At 42.3% G+C, this 18,337-nt stretch overlaps 1 protein-coding gene across 1 annotated transcript in view; it reads right to left on the reverse strand.

Annotated features, from left to right (window-relative positions):
- SNX2 (sorting nexin 2) overlaps positions 1-11,426 on the reverse strand; it is a 54,783-nt gene extending 43,357 nt beyond the window's left edge. The window contains exon 1 of the mRNA XM_083151586.1: positions 11,216-11,426. Within this exon, the coding sequence (XP_083007712.1) occupies positions 11,216-11,323 (108 nt within the window). The 5' untranslated portion in view covers positions 11,324-11,426. The remainder of the gene's footprint in view (positions 1-11,215) is intronic.
- Positions 11,427-18,337: the final 6,911 nt, after the last annotated feature.

Here is an 18,337-nt window from a genome sequence, read left to right on the forward strand (position 1 = left end):
GGGGCATAAGAGAAAAGTCCAGAAGCAGAGCATTGTGTCCCTCCTGGAGAGGGTCATGTTGGGAGGTATGCATTCCCGTTTTGGGCCCCGTTTACACATTGCTTTTCGAGACATCCCACGTTGGCACATTTCTTAATGAACCTGAGATAACCCTGAATTTCTATGAGAATGTCATTAGAAAGTGACTTTTTTAGGCCCTCATAGATGAGGTCATTCGAGAGAGGGAGGGAAAGAGGGAGGACGGGTCTTTGCAGACATTGCAGGCTTTCAGGGGTTAAATATAACTGCTGGGGTCTGTTGTGCCCGGTGTGTTGTGTTGCACAGTGTCTTTCTGCACGCTGTGTGATGCCTCTAATGCAGCCCACACACGCGCCGATGCCGGCGGTGCGATGCTGTACGATGGGGTGCGCGCTCCCGCGGCACCTCATCGTACAGTACAAAAAGTATGTGCTGCACATACTTTTTGTACTAGCTTTTTCTAGCACAGCATCGCATCGCATGCACATCGTATGCACAAGGCATACGATGCGATGCTGTGTGTGCTAGTTAAGACCACAACGCACGCTGGAATCGGTGCGTGTGTGGGCTGCATAAGAGTCTCTGGAAATCCACCACAACAGGAAGTTGCCCTGCATAGCCAATCAGCATCAGCAGAGGCAACACAGGAAGAAGAGACACCTTTGCACCTCTCGTATACCAGCTAGTAATCCTGGAAGGTCCCTGGACCAACACTGGTAGCTAGCAGAGTTGACATAGAAGGGCATTGGTCCCTGGATATTGGCCCTGGACCCTTTAACACCAGCACCAGTCTGGGGTTGTTTGGCTGGTGTGAAAGGAGTATAATTTTGCAATAAGAACCGGGTAAATACGAACCCGCACAGATCTAGTTTATACACTTAACATTGAAATAGATGCGGCATAGCCTCAAAAAAAAAAAAGTATAAGTGTAACAAATGAAATACTGATACTTTTCAAGAGGAGAGAACATTCATATCTACTCTTACATTTTATAGATTGCATTCTAATAACAACAATGGGCAGTTATTCTATTGCAACATGTAACTACCAGAGCAGTGAGATAATAATACTAGAAGTACACAAAACTAAACCAGGTGAAATATAAGCAGAAGTGGAAACTGCTGGTAAGGTAAAACACACAAACACACCTCATACCAGTACACTTCTTATTTTCAGAAGACAATTGTTTTATTATATGAATTCTTCCCTTATGTGGGGTACACACCAGGACGATTTGGCCAAAAACGAGCCAATTTAGACACAAGCTCGACTGCCGTTCTGATGCGATCCCGATCCGATGCGCGGCCCCGCGGGTCATTAGGTCTTTTCTGAGATCCTACCTGCAGCAGGTAGGATCTGAGAAACGACCATTGAAGTGGGTGCGGGTCGCGATCGGATCGCAATCACATCAGGTGCATTTTCTGAGTGGGTCGTCGGCTGCATCGTGCTGGTGTGTACCCAGCACCAGGCTTCCCGAAAAGTAACAATAAACAGGTTAGATACAAACGGGGTGATTTTTCCTTATTGTCTATAGTGTTCCTTCTAGGAACTAGGGTGGGCAGGGCGCCGGTGCAGCGTAAGGAAGGTTGACCGGTCCCGCTGATGTCACTGTTTTGAGCAGTCCTGGGCAGCCAACGTCATAAAAGGGGGAATTCATTCATTGGACTCCTGACCACTCGCAGTAGTGTGACTCCTGATAGGCTAATTCCATCGATGCCATCAGTTGTAGTCTATGATAACAGCTTCAGGAAACCACCAAGTGGCAAATAAGGACTTTCCACTCTCCTCCAGGATCAGAGCAGGTTTAAACACCATATCTACACCGGTGATTATAATTATTGGGTCCACCAATATATTCATATATATCTGCACATGCCATTGGTTCATTTCTTAATATATAATTTATGTTTTTAATATTGTGTACAATAAATTTTTCATTGTAAATACAGCGCTGCTTTACTTTTCTATTTGTTTTTTCTTGTGCATTCGGGAGCTGACTACTCCCCAAAGCAGCTGCTGGTTTGATTAAACCACTCTTGGCAGGCGCTCCATACCAACCCAGTTTGGTCCCTTTGTTCAGATTTTTCTATAGTCTAACGGAGCAGCCACCATGAGTTGTTTTCTCAATTACAATGATAGACTTACTCGGAGACAAACTTACTTTTCTAAGTGGGATAAACCCACAGAATGTATTACAAGGAATGTTGATAATCTTAAAGATGATTTTAACCTTCTGGAGGATTTGTTAAAATCCGAAACAAAAAATTGGTTGGATGCCACAAACCTCCAGAAGTATTTAGACAAAAAAATGATCCCTAGAGGTCTAAGGCTGTTTAAGCCATCAATTTTTAATGATGACAGTAATTACCAAGAAAAATGGGATGCTGTACTTGATAAGTGTTCGTTTATGTTACTAGAATTGGTAATTGAATTTAGAATACAAAAGACCAAATCATTCGAAGCACAAATAGAGACCCTAAAAAATAAGCTAGAAACTTTTAGCAATACAAAGGAATATAAAGAGAGGGATATATTAACAACAGAAAAGATAACCAAATTTGAACAAAACATTATCGACAATAAATGTAAAAAATTCCAACGGGACTTAGACGATTATAATTCAGGGAATATTAGAGCCTTTAGAGACAAACACAGACAGAGAACCTCCAATGGAGATTTTCTGTACCAAAAACAATCAGAAAAAGTAAAAAATATAAGAGTTTACGACTCAAGTCCAAGGCCAGATCCCACGAAAGATTACCCCAGTAGAGATCGTCCCTACAATAGAGATCGTCCGTATAGGAAAAATTCATATAGGACACAGGGAGCCAGACCAAAAGACCCTAATACAAGAGGAAATCACAGTGAAATCAGAAGGGACCAAGATTTTTTAGAGGTACGCCAGAAAAGAAATTACAGATTAGAGAAGGAGTCAAGGGAAGGAACCCCGAAAAGGAGAAGGTTCTCAAGCATAGAGGGAGAAGGGGGGGCAAGAAAATCCAATTAAAACGACTAAAATCTAAAATGATTGAAGACGAACCAAACGTTGTCTTCAACTTATCCTCTAAACCCTTATCCACAGAAGAGACTAGACTACTTAATAAGGGTTTGAAATTCTCACCCTCCACCCCGGCAAATATATTTAACCTGTTCGTCGAATTGAACAGATTCGTACGAACATTGTGTAGGCAGAAATATTTTGCAAATAAAAAATTGGATAAAATCAATGAACCCTCAATACCCATCTTACTTGATAGCGAAGATGATGAAGCACTACACTCTTTAATGATGCTCTTAGATGAAAATAATTCCCAAGATACTTCTATTGAGAAAAAATTATTTAATATAGATAAAAGCTCAATCCACAAAAAATCGGATTTTTTCCCGATAAAATCTAAGGGGACCTTTATAGAAAGTTTCTATAGACTGACCCTTGAAGATTTCAAGAATTTGTGTTTGACACAGAACTCCAAAAGTAAGACACTAAAGGATAACCTCACAAGACATGAGAAAAACACTCTTAATAAATTGATAAAAGACACCTCTATCACAATAAAACAGGCGGACAAGGGGGGGGGGGATAATAATTCAAAATCGAGAAGATTATATTTGTGAAGCTTTGAGACAGCTGGAGGATGAGGGGACATATGAAAAACTACCCTCAGACCCAACCCCAAAATTTATCAAATCTCTTAAATTTTTGCTGGAATCAGCATTCGAAGCGAATGTCATCACAAAAGATGAGTTTCGCTTTCTCTTAACTGATCATCCAATAACTCCAGTTTATTATCACCTCCCCAAGATACACAAATCCCTCACTGCACCTCCTGGTCGTCCTATTATTTCAGGTGTAGGGTCCCTTACTTCTAATCTTTCACATTATGTAGACACGTATTTACAACCACGGGTGTCCACACTGAGGTCTCACATCAAGGATACGACCCACTTCCTGAACTTGATTAATCAGGTCAAATGGAAAGACTCGTATGCTTTTATGACTCTTGATGTACAGAGTCTTTATTCCAACATTCCCCACCAACTGGGAGTCAAAGCGGTAGAAAAAAAGACTCTACCAAGATGGGGACCTCAGTGTGGAACATATTCAGTTCCTTCTTGATTCTATTACGTTCATTCTTAACCACAATTATTTTACTTTTCTCAATACCCACTACCTTCAGACTATGGGGACGGCCATGGGGACCAGGTTCGCGCCCAGCTATGCCAACCTCTATATGGGGGAGGTGGAGGACCTCCTCGTATGGGGAGGCGGCTGGGAGGCGAACCTGGTCCTCTATGGCCGCTACATAGATGATCTTTTTATTATTTGGGATGGGGATCTATCTTCTGCACTCACTTTTGTCACACACCTTAATTCTAATTTATTTAATCTTAAATTCACGTATTCTTTTCACCCTAATAAAATGGATTTCTTGGACATCAGCTTGGAAATTAAAGAAGGTAAGATCTATACTTCAAATTACAAAAAAACAGTAAATACAAACTCTTATTTGCACTATCAGAGTGCTCATCACCCTTCCTGGAAAAAGAACATTCCCAAGGGGCAGATGCTCCGCCTTAGACGGAATTGCTCAGATGTAAAAATATTTGAACAACAGGCCACTGAACTAGCCAACTCATTTAAAGCAAGAGGTTATCCTGAATATGTAGTTAAGAACGCAATTGAAGAGGTTAAAAAATACGATAGAGACAGTCTACTAGTACCAAAAAAGAAAACCACCATAACCCCAATAGATAAAGGGATCTCCTTTATCTCGATCTTTAACACACAATACAAGGAGATAAAAAATATTGTCCAAAAAAACTATGATATTTTAAAACAAGATCAGACATTACGAGAAATCTTACCCTCAAAACCATCATTTATTTTCAAAAGAAACAGAACATTAAAAACTATGCTGGCCCCCAGTGAGTTAAAAGAACTTAAATATAACAATAAAGAACTAATAACAATACCAACGGTCCCAGATATGTGGTTGCCAAACAAAATCCAAGGTTGCTACAAATGTGGGAGGAATTCGTGTATTACATGTGGATATATTCAAAATAAAATAAAACTGATTTCAATAGAAGGAGAAAAAAAAAAGAAAAAAATCCTTATACCATTAAAAACTTTATTAACTGTAATAGTGACTACGTCATTTATTTATTGACCTGCACATGCGGGTTACACTATGTGGGTAGAACCACAAGACCCATGAGGGTAAGATTTCTCGAACATCGTAGAAATATCATAAATAAGAATTTATTACACAGTGTGTCCCGCCATTTTGCCGAATGTCATAGGAGTGATCCTAAAGATTTGAGTATTGTAGGTATAGAACAGGTTGATATTTCAAAACGGGGCGGAAATAGATTTAAGATACTATGCAACCAAGAGATATATTGGATATTTAAATTCAATTCCCTTTATCCGAAAGGATTGAATGACTCATTGGAGCTAAATGTCGTTTTATGAAAAATATTACCCCTCTAAAAATATATTGGTCCTTTGCTTCCTTCTTTATGGCTCCCCCTCCTTCCATTGCACCCACCCTTTTTCCCCTCCCCCTCCCCTTCCCTTATTATATATATATATTTTTATTTTTATTTTATGTAAAAATAACATCATGCAATTAAATATGATTAAAAATGTTAGAAATATAAGGAAGTCAATAAACAACAAAGAATATACGAACTATATAATTCACACGAATTTGTAGTGTATTATGTTTTCTTTTACCCTTTCCTAAATATTCAAATGAAATGGGAACAAACAATATAACTTATCATTCTCTCTTTTTTCTGCCTATAATGTGTATATATTATTGTCTTTATCAATTGTGAAACAAAAAGAATAATCTGATCGAATACCTTTTTTTTTATGAATAATATGTCTAATAAAATTGAATATTGATCTGTACCATAATGTCTAAAAAACTCTACCCTAAATAATAGGTCGATATGTAATCCTATTTGCGCTCCAAATATCAGGAAGTTGTTATCCCGTTTGCGTGTCACACGCAGGATATGACGGAGACACAACCCCCTAACAATGAAGAGTTACTTCCGGTATCCTCTGCCGGAGTTTTTCTTTGTCCGGACTTAATAAGTGTCAGGACTTAACATGAGCCGGATGTGACGTGCGCGCTACTGGTCTCTGAGCGCGACGTCACTTCCGACTTCAGGCCTCCGCATCCATGGCAACAAGGATGCCTGACGCAGTGTCACTTCCGGACAAAGGTAAACAACATCCCCGCAACATATATTATATGTGCGATCGGGATTAATGATAACCAGCGGTATCATTGCCCTTACCTATCCTCTGAAACGAGCGCCTAAACGAGACTTCAGCACACTGGGAATATACAACTGTTGATATTATAAATTCTCGACCCGGAAGTGATTAGATCTGTCGAAAGCAGGGCACTGACCCGGAAGTGTTAATACTGTCAATATATTTTATTCTCGTTTTTTTAAACTTTGTAACAATCGAGTTTTGTTATAATTATATGATTTAGATAAAGGATTAATTCTACTGTCTCCGAGTAGGTTTATTCTAAGTTTTTTTATGTTTCTTATATTCTGTGTAACACTGAACCAATTTGGTATGCAAATGAACCCAAGGGAAGCCAGGTATAAAAATGGCATCCACAGACCAGAGTGCACACCTTGACAAAGCAGTCAGTAGGCACTGCGAAACGCGTTGGTGACCACTCCATTTGGACCCCAATCACCTAAGGACTTTAACCCCTTGCTAAAGGACTGTTCCCATCCTGCCCAATCACCTGATCGGATGTTTACCACCTTGGAAGTCTCAAGCCACATCAAAATTCATTGGACTCCTGACCACTCGCAGTAGTGTGACTCCTGATAGGCTAATTCCATCGATGCCATCAGTTGTAGTCTATGATAACAGCTTCAGGAAACCACCAAGTGGCAAATAAGGACTTTCCACTCTCCTCCAGGATCAGAGCAGGTCTAAACACCATATCTACACCGGTGATTATAATTATTGGGTCCACCAATATATTCATATATATCTGCACATGCCATTGGTTCATTTCTTAATATATAATTTATGTTTTTAATATTGTGTACAATAAATTTTTCATTGTAAATACAGCGCTGCTTTACTTTTCTATTTGTTTTTTCAACGTCATAAAAGGGGCGTGCCTGGGCCGTCAAGAAAAGGGCGTCGCTGAAGGGGGGGGCAGCCACCCCGAGGGCTCTACACTGCCAGGAAAGGACCGGGCATCGCTATCTGCAGCAGCACCTGGCTTCCCCGGTCACACCAGAGGGGTCGGAGGTAGGCTGTTTAGTGGGGCACTGCCAGAGGGGCAGGGCGCATTTTGCCCTTTAAAAATCGGGCAGGGCGAAGCATCCCGCTAAAACAGCCTAGTGGGAACACTAGTCTAAGTGATCTGTCTAGATCAGTTAGAAATTAAGCACACATAGCCCCATGTGTATGCTCCATAGCGATGGCGATGTGCGCTCTGGTGCATTGCAATCACCTGTTCAGATCTTTAGAACATGCAGTCAAGATCTAGACAGATGCCTGTATGTGCATTAAGAACACAGTGGTTAACACAGATCGCTATGTGTGTATAGGCAATCTGGCTAACCGGGAAATCGCCTGAACTACATTGCTTAGCAAACATTGCTAAGCAGATTCGCCCCATGGGTATGGGTCTTTAGAACCACAGAATTAAGTGCACATAAAACCTTTTTTTATATATATATATATACAAACATTATAGAAGTAAACAGTAAAAATAATGATAGATTTTAAGGATGTAAAAAGAATATTAACATGTATTATGATGAAATTATATTTACAAAGCCCTCACCCAATCCTCCCCCATTTACATCTGTGACTTCATCTCACTTTAGATTTCTGCATGTCCACTAATGCAGGCCGCCTCTCCTGACTTCCTCCCATTCCTAACTCCAAGACTTCTTACGTGTTGCTCCCTTTCTCTGGAATTCTCTACCTCTTTCCACAAAACATAAAATTGGCACCATAACCCTGTGTTCCATGCCCACTGTCTACCCAATCTCGGTCACCCCTGTCTGTCTGCTTAAGAATGTAAGCTCTCATCAGCAGGGCCCATCTTTGATAGCGCAAATCCGGCAGTTTTCTGCCAGCTAATACTTATTTCAGTGTAGTCTGCTTATGCAAATATGTTTATATCCCTGTAATTGTCCTCTATTGTATTTAACTGTAAGTCACTGTTTTGCCTATTTGTTTATGTACTCTGTTATTGGGCGCTGCAGATTCCTTGTGGCGCCATATAAATAAAGCATAATAATAATAATAATAATAATAATAATAATAATAGATGGTCAATACTAAGTTCTTCATCAGCATATTAGTTGTAGCAGAGAAGAGACATAGAGGGATGATTAGGTTATCTACTGACATGACCTAAAAAAAAAGGGTAAATATTGCAAAGTGATATGTTATGTACTGGTCTTTAACAGGAATGCAATATATTTTCAGTTAGTGCCAGTGCTTGGCTGCACACATTTAGGACTAGGAAATGTGATAGGATGGCTGGGTTATGCTCAGTCTCTGGGTGCAGACATTGAGAACCATGGCATGTGATGGGCAAGCTTTGCTAGTATCTGCAGGGTGTAGGCAATGAGGACTAATGCTGGGTACACACCAGGACGACAAGGGTCCGATCCCATCAATCTAGATCCAATTCCGACCGATTGGATGTAGATTGTGTGGTGATGGGCCCTTTTCTGTCCTGTTCCGGTCGGATGCGCGGTCCCGCGTGTCGGACGGTCGTTATTCAGATCCTACCTGCTCACGGTGCACATCGTGAGCGGGTCAGACGAGACACTGATGACTCGCTCACAATGTGCATTGTGAGAGGGTCGTCCTGGTGTGTACGCCGCATAAGGATTTGAGCGATTGGTCGTTTCAAATCGGTCGGGAACGCCCAGATCTTTTCCCAAATCTATCCATGTGTACGCACCTTAAGGCATAGGCAGGCTGAATCAGCCCCTGGATGGAGACTGGGAGAACTAGCACATGTGATGGGCAGGCTGAATGAGTGTCATAGGCTGGGGATATGAGATAGTGAGGACTAAAGCTGTGTACACATGGGGGCGATAGGGGCTGAAATCACTGGAAATATGGTCGCAGGCGACCATATTGCCAGTGATGGGAGTGTGCCCCAGCATTAAATCGCCGGGTGCGCCCTCCCGTTTTCTGCCCCATTCTATTTGCTGGAGCTTGCTCCTGCGACCAGCTGATTACCTCTACGGCACCACCGGTTGAGGTTCCTTTTCATCAGCGACCATTACTCTGCTCAGTAATATATTGCTAGCAATATATGGCTGAGCAATATATCTCCCCCGTGTGTACGGGGCTTAAGACATGTTACGTACAGGCTGGGATGTCAGTCACGTGTGTGGGGAGACCGAGAAGCCTGTGGCATGTGATGGGCAGGCTGGGTTCAGGGTCAATCCCTGGGTGCAGACAGTGAAGGCATATAACATGTAATGGGAGGTTGAGTGTTCGGACTAGTAAGGACTGTGTCATGTGGTGAGCAAGCAAATTCAGTGACTCTCTGATGAATGGCATGTGATGGGCTGGGTCAGTCCATGACAGTAGATAGCAAGTCCTATGGCCACTGCAGCATTGCTGTAGTTAACAAGGACCTCCCTCACCAGGACATGCTGGGAGGGGGTCGTTGATGATGCGCGAAAGTGCATCATTAAAAACATTCAGTGTATATTCTAGAAGTTAAATTGTAAGATATCTTCCAGAAAGGTCTTTCTGAAGGATATCTTTCACTTTATCTTCTAGTGTGTATGGGCCTTATGGCATGTGATGGGCAGGCTGGGTTAGTCCCTTCTTGGTACAGATAGTGAGGATGATGGCATGTGATTGGCAGGCTGGGTAAGTCTCTGCTGGGTACAGACTGGACTATGGCATGTGATGGACAGGCTGGGTTAGTCTCTGCTGGGTGCAGACAGTGAGGAATATGGCATGTGATATGCTGGGATAGTCCCTTCTAGTTAGAGACATTAAGGACTATGGCATGTGATGGGTAGGCTGGGTTAGTCCCTTGTTGGTACAGACAGTGGGGACTATGGCATATGATGGGTAGGCTGAGCTAGTCTATGCTTACAGTGAGGACTATGGCATGTGATGGGCAGGCTGGGTTAGTCTCTGCTGGGGGCACACAGTGAGGACTATGGCATGGGTTAGACCCTTCTTGGTACAGATAGTGAGGATAATGGCATGTGATGCACAGGCTGGGTTAGTCTCTGCTGGGTGCAGACAGTGACTACTATGGCATGTGATGGGTAGGCTGGGTTAGTCCCTTCTTGGTACAGTGAGGACAATGGCATGTGATGGGCAGGCTGAGTTAGTCTCTGCTGGGTACAGACAGTGAGGACTATGGCATGTGATGGGCAGGCTGGGTTAGTCTCTGCTGGGTACAGACAGGACTATGGCATGTGATGGGTAGGCTGGGTTAGTCCCTGCTTGGTGCAGACAGTGAGAATGATGGCATGTGATGGGCAGGCTGGGTTAGTCCCTTCTTGGTACAGATAGTGAGGATGATGGCATATGATGGGCAGGCTGGGTTAGTCTCTGCTGGGTACAGACAGGACTATGGCATGTGATGGGCAGGCTGGGTTAGTTTCTGCTGGGTGCAGACAAGGAGGACTGTGGCATGTGATGGGCAGGCTGGGTTAGTCCCTTCTTGGTACAGATAGTGAGGATGATGGCATATGATGGGCAGGCTGGGTTAGTCTCTGCTGGGTACAGACAGGACTATGGCATGTGATGGGCAGGCTGGGTTAGTTTCTGCTGGGTGCAGACAAGGAGGACTGTGGCATGTGATGGGTAGGCTGGGTTAGTCCCTTATTGGGACAGTGAGGACGATGGCATGTGATGGGCAGGCTGGGTTAGTCTCTGCTGGGTACAGACAGTGAGGACTATGGCATGTGATGGGCAGGCTGGGTTAGTCTCTGTTTGGTGCAGACAGGAAAGACTATGGCATGTGATGGGCAGGTGGGGACGTCAGGCACTGGGGGACGGAGCTGGCCTCAGAGTGGGGCGTACAGAGGCTAATGCCCTGTGACATGACACAGCGAGGGGTGACACTGCAGCCCACCCCAGGCCGCCTCCCCCTCACATGCATTCCCTAGAGACTAGAAATGGCAGCGCCCTTACCTCCATGGTGGACACTGTGCTGGTAAAGAGGTCTTCGCCCTCTTCTAATTCTTCAAAGTCGGTCTGTTTCCCCTCTCCCAGAGGAGGCGGCTCCCGTTCCGTTGCCATCTTGCTTACTACTCTGTGACAGCAGCCTGGGGCCTGCGCTCCGCCTCCTCCCTTCCTGCGCTCGTATGCGCCTGCGCCGTCACGTGCAGTCCCGTGACTTCCCTGTGTGCGCGCTCGCCTTCACCAGGAAGTCAGGCATACCAATAAGATCGGACGCCGCACGGCGGAATCGGCCATGTTTGATGTGGTAAAGGAGCCAGGATCAGAAGAAATTCCGATATAACTGCAGTGCCAGTTGAAGAAGTAGTAGTAGTAGTCGCGGCAGGTGCCGAGCTGTCCTTTATCATTTTGCTCTCTACTTTTTAATCATCCCGATAATGCCTCCACAGTGTGCCTATAGTACTGGGAATAAACTCCAGGGTTGCCTACCTGACCTTCTTCTTCAGGGAGAAAATGCTCTGTTCCTGGACTTCCCTGGTAATGTATGATTGCTATCATCCGCGGTGAGCTAGGTAATTGATAACAAAGGTGTTTCACCACAGTTGATGGCAATCCTACATTACCAGAGAAGTCCAGGAACGGGACTATGTAAAAACCGGACCCGGATTACACTCCGGACCGCCGGACAGGACATCAAAATCTGCAGGCGGGAGCTTGTAGGGTCCGGTTCGGGGGGGTGTCTTGTCCGGGGGGTCCCTGTGATAGCTATCACCAGGGACATGGGGGAGGGGAGCAGGGGCGAATTTAGGGTTCAGGCCGCCCCTAGGCACAAAATACCCCCCCCCCCCCTATGCATACCTCCCAACAGTCCCGTCCAGAAATGTGTAAGAAATTATAGCGAAAACTGCCCATTAATCTTAAATAACCTGTGGATCAGTCCCAAAAATGTCTTTATATGTGAGATATAGAGATCAAATAATTAAAAACCGAGGAGCAGATTCGAGGGAAGAACAATGGAAATTAAGTAGACCTTGGAGAAGGGATGAGTATAAGGATAGGGGGAGACAAAGGGATTCATATACAAATGATGATTGGAGGTTACCAACTTTCAACCATTTTGAAAAACTAAATGATGGGAATGATTTTTTAGGAGTAAGACGTGAAAAAAGAGCAGGGTTACATACCCATTTACCCAAAAATAGATTCACTGAGATTGTAGATGTGCCTTATGAAGTTATCAATCTTCCTGCAGACGATAATATTATTAATTCCACAGAAACAAACTCAATGGAGACAATTAAAGATGAGGGATTTATAAAAATCTTTCATTTGAGTTCACATACACTAAAGGAGCCCATCCACACTCCGATCCCGGCATGCTTTCTGGGCTACAATAGCATCCATCACATCGCATTGCATGCCTTGTGCATGCAATGCGATGTGATGAAAAGCAAGTACAAAAAGTATGTGCAGCATATACTTTTTGTACTGTGCGATGAGGTGCCACGGGAGTGCGCACCTCAAAGCACACATCGCACCGCCGGGAATCGGAGCGTGTATGGGCTCCTTTAGACATATTGAAATCTCTGTTTTAAGGAAAAGATTAAAATTCTCTCCATCTAGTGATATCAATCATTTCGATCTCTTCATTGATATGCAAAAATGTATTAGAAAATGATCTTTATAAAAAATTTTGGGAGATAAAGAGAATGTAAACAATGAAGATTCTGGTCAGTTGAATGTGAATAAATTTAAGAAAAGATCTAAATTCAACCCTACCTTTTCAAAAGGATGTTCATAAAAGTGTATTGCAGGATATAGAAAAAAATGAAAAATAGAGATTCAAAGCATAAATATAAAAATGATTTGACTTTTTGGAGAACCAGGCACTTCAACAATTGCAGGCCAATAAGGATCTTATTATAAAACAAACAGACAAGGGGGGGGGGGAGGAATTGTTCTTATGGACAAAATGAACTACATAAGTGAAGGCCTCAGACAATTAAAATATGGGAAAAGTTACGTGGGGGCCCTTCTCATAAAATAATATCCACATTAAAATCCTTAGTTCAGAGATATGTTAATTTAGGGACCCTTACTAAAGAAACTGCTGCATTTTTAATAAATGATGAATATACAATACCCTTATTATACTTATTACCTAAGGTCCACAAGGACAGTTCCAATCCCCCAGGATGACCAATAGTGGCAGGTACCAATGCCATTACTGCAAATATATCGGCCTATATTGACCACCATTTACAACCTTTGGTATGTAGTGAAAAATCCTATCTCAAAGATACAAGAGATGTGTTAATAAAAATCAAACCCATACAATGGGAAGATATGTTAATAATTACAGGTGATGTTACATCACTTTCTACTATAATCTCACATAAAGATGGTTTGAAGGCAGTTAGAGATAATTTGGAGAAAAACAATTATGATAAAAAATGTATGAGCACTGCTCTTAGAAGGTATAGAGTTTACATTTAATAATAATTATTTTAACTTCAATGATCAGTTTTACATACAGCGGGTTGGAACCGCTATGGGCACCAGATTTGCGCTCGGGTATGCAAACCTGTTTATGGCTAGGTGGGAGGAAATTCAGGTTTTCAGTGAGCATACCTGGAGCGCGAATCTGGTGCAGTGGTGGCGTTATATTGACGACATACTGTTCATCTGTAAAGGTGACAGGACATCCCTAGATGATTTTTGTAATTATTTGAATAATAACAATTTAAATATTAAGTTTACTTTCAACATAAGTACAAGCCAAGTTAATTTTTTGGACCTTACTATGGAAGCAAAAGAAAATAGTATCATCACGTATAATTACACTTAACCTACTGGCTCAAATACTTATATAGAGAAAGAGAGCAATCATTTATCTAAATGGTTAGACAATGTCCCTAAGGGCCCATTATTGCGCCTCAGAAAGAAAAAAAAAGAGACTTATGAAATACAAGCAAAAAAGATGATACACAAATTTACTTATAAAGGGTATGATAAAAATTCCTTAGAAAAAATGGCCAATGAGGTAGGCCTTTTAGAAGACCTAGCCTCTTAGAGGGAAATAAGAGTTCAATTAAATCGAATCTAGAGAATTTCAATATGGCTTTTTGCACTCAATATAGTAGACAGAATAAAGGGATTGAATCAATTTTTTACAAAAATTGGGACATTTTATTGAGAGATTAAACTCTTAAAAAAATGTCACCAACCAAACCTAAGTTCATTTATAGAAGGGCCAATACAATAAAGGATAGGTTGGTAACTAGTGCACTACCCATGGATGGTAATAGATTGCTGCCTAGATATAAGGGCTTTTATATATGTGTGGACTGTATAATGTGCAAAAGTTGTTATAGTCCAAAATACTAAATTACAGAGTTTGAACATCAAAATGGCACATATAAAATTAAAGATTTCATTACGTGCAATACACGATATGCAATCTACGTTATTGAATGCACCTGTAATCTCCTATACTGTATGTAAGGAAAACAAAGAGACAACTAAAAATGAGGTGGGCTGAACATGTGAGAAACATTACGAATGGATTAGAAAAATACCCCTTTTCAGCCCATTTTAAAGAAAAACGCAAACAGTCCATTAATGGGATAAAGAATTTCTGTGGGATTTCCCTAGTAAAGGATGATTGGAGGAATAATAATAGGGATACCAGATTGGCCTGTAGAGAAATGCAATGTATTTATGACTTGAATTCGCATAAACCATTTGGCCTCAACTCAGAGTTTGAGGTCAAGTGGTTTTTGTGATAATATGACAGTGATGAGAATGTATTATGGTCTCCATAAGTTGTTTATATATCGTTGTTTATATAGCTTCATTTTTGTGTATTATATGTGTATATTGTTAATGGAAACCGGGTACATTATATCAAAAAGTCTTATTTTTTTATATAAGAGGTTTATTTTTTAACCTTTTTAGGAAGATACTATAGGTTCTCCCCCTGTTTATATATTTTTGATATATTTTTGTAGGTATTTTGAAATAAAATAACGCTGTCAATAGATTATATTATAATTACATTATTAGATATAGAATAGTCATCCTTATTCCGGTAAGTGTGGGGAGTTTATCCACGTCACATGACCGTCAATCAGGGAGAGTAGTTTTGTCAATAAAGTCATGTTATTTGAATGCCAGACGACAGCGCAGCACAATCCTGGGTCCACAGGAAGCGCATGCGCAGTTTACAGATGCTAAACACGTGATGTTTTGTTTACATCACATGATTACAAGACGCAAGCACAAGGGGGAGGTAAATGACATACTGAAAAGGACACGTGACCATGTGTCGGGACGAATGGTGCAGCGCGACCCCGGTTCCACGGGGGGCGTCCGCACCGCATATATAGCTTAAAGAGGCACATGGCACATGGATGATCTTCTATTTATCGTTTGTAAATGTTGAAGATTTTTTATATTATATTAAATTCACTCATTTTTGCGTCACTTCCGGTCAAGTTAATTTCCGGCCAGAAGGAGGTATAAATATGCACACAAATACTTTTGGCACTCCACCTTGAAAAAAGACGCCTAGTGCGTCGAAACATGTTGGAGGAGTGGGCTTTTTGAAAGGAGGCTGTCCCCGCACCAGTGATTGGGCGAAATCAACTAGTAGGAGTACCCGGGTTCCATCTATACCTACTGTGATCCCTTATCTATGGTACGAGGCTGCCCTTGTTTTATTGTTGTATATGTATTTTATTAAAGCCTCATGTTATTGTTTACTTGCTGTTAGGAACCATGATTAATGGTTCAGTTCTGTTTTGTGTTCTGTTCAGTTTGTGTTTGGCATTTGACTCTCTGGCAGCCTCCAGTGGTAGGTCTGTGCCATTACAGCTCTATATTCTGTGAGCTTAATTCATTCACAAGTCTGCGAGGTAATGAGCTCGTTATTACAGCTTGTGAGCTTTCTGGGTCTCTCTCAGCTGATTAATCACTTGAGCCGTTCATAGGGGATTCTCTCTAGCTCTGCCCTGCCAGTGATAGCTTCTAGTTTCCTGTTTGCAGTTTCCTGTTCCTGTTGCAGGGAGCTGCAGTCTTTCGACTTCCTGTTGGTCACCTGTCAGGTCATTGTTCCAAACAGAGTGTCAGCTGCACTCAGTTGTTCTGGTCCTGCCGTGTCCTGCTCCTGTGGAAGTCCTGTCCTGCTGCAGTCTTGGTCCAGTCTTTGTCCAGCTTAAGTGCTCTGTGCCAGTGTGTGGCCAGTTCTTCCTTCTTTTGTTTGAAAGGTCTACTGTCATCCCTCTCTGATCCTCTCAGCATAGCAGCCCCCATTCTCCCCTCACAGCACAATACCCCTTTCCATCACAGCTCAGAACAGCACCCCTCACCAATTACAGCAACCCCATGCTATTAGAGCACATAACCCACCTCCCATTACAGTTCCGCCCCTGGTTTTCTGTAATAGTGCTGTAACAAGATTGTATTGTAATTACATATTAAATGTTCCCGCTATCTGCCATGACTAAAAAGTAACTTTTTCTGGTTATCTAATGACTGAAACATGCACAACTTATACCTCACCTGCACTATATCAGGCTTCCTTTGGCATTCTTTTAGTTATTAGGGGTACCAAAATGTATTGCGTAGAATGAGAGGAGAGATTAATGGTTTATTGTAAACAGAGATTAATCTTATGCCTGTGTTTGGTCTTGTTCTTCTTTTGTTTTTTAAATATTTATTGGTCATTGTGTTGTTTTGCTTCAGTTGTTGTTCTGTGTCATTTGTCTGTATAAGGGTAAAGGCCCATACACACGAGGCAACTTCAGACCTATGCTGATTGACTTAGTTTAGCACAGATCACTCATCGCATATTGCTGACACACATGCTATGCACCAGCGATGTGTGCTGAGCAATGTGTGCTGGTTAGTGTTCTCTGGTAAGAACACTGTCGATCTGACTACATTTTACAGTCAAGATCTAGTCAGACAATGTTGAGGCGTGGGAGCACGCATCACCATGGTTCGGGAGCATACACACGGAGCATTCTATGCTTAATTTGGAAGCAATCTAGTCATATCTCTTAGAAATTTAAATTGCCCCATGTGTATGGGCTTAAATGGTTGTTAGTGGATTCTTTTTCATATTGTATTGTCTGTAAGATCTGGCTGGTCCATAGGGAGGGTTTCTCAGTACATTTTTAATTCTCAAAAGCTGCCTGATTCCTGCCCCACGGTGCTGTAACATGAATTGCGGGCACTCGTGACTAGTGGTCTCACAGGTGGCAGCAGGTGCAGTTAAGTCCCTCACCGGCTCACCCCCCCCACCATGTGCCCAGGCCCCAGTGACTGGCCCAGGCCATGGCCAGTCTCCCCAGAACTTCAGGATACAGAGCAGCCGACAGTCCCACACCCCCCACTTTGTGCCCTGTCCAGTGGTGCCCAGGTTCCCAGACTCCAGGAGGCATTGAAAAGGGACAGTCAAAGTCATTCTGTGCCCTCATTTGCACCCAGGCGGCCCCAGGAGCAGGTGTTCTAGCATGCAACCCCTGGCATCCAACAAGAAACCTGTAGCAACAAGCATGTAGGTAAGCGGCACTTATGTGGCATAAAATGTAATAGGCATCATGGCGTGTGGTATTATATGCTATGGGCATTACAGTGTGGCATAATGTGTAATGGGCATTTCGGTGTTTGGTATAATGTAATCGGCATTATGTGGTTTGGTATGATGAATAATGGGCATTATGGCACGTGGTGTAATATGTATTGCGATGTGCAATAGGCATTATGGTGTAAATTTTCGCACTCTCCCTATTTTTGGTTTGCCTAGCTCCTAAACTTTTTTCCTGGCTCCTACATTAATTAAAAAATTTGTACAACCCTGGCATAACGTGTAATGAGTATCACAGTGTCTGGCTTAACCTGTAATGGGCATCACTGATGTGGCGTAGCATGTAATGGGCATCACGGTGTGTGGCGTAGCATGTACTGGGCATCACAGTGTGTGGCATAGTGTGTAACGTGCATCACGGTGTGTCGTAGGATGTAATGGGCATCACGGTTTGTAGCATAATGTGTAATAGGCATTACGGTGTACTGCCAGAGTAAAATGGGCAATAAACCTGTGAAAATTTCACAGGCCTGCGATTATCT

This window comes from Crinia signifera, chromosome 1, assembly GCF_055691185.1.
Source record: "Crinia signifera chromosome 1, ASM5569118v1, whole genome shotgun sequence".
Classification (NCBI taxonomy): domain Eukaryota; kingdom Metazoa; phylum Chordata; class Amphibia; order Anura; family Myobatrachidae; genus Crinia; species Crinia signifera.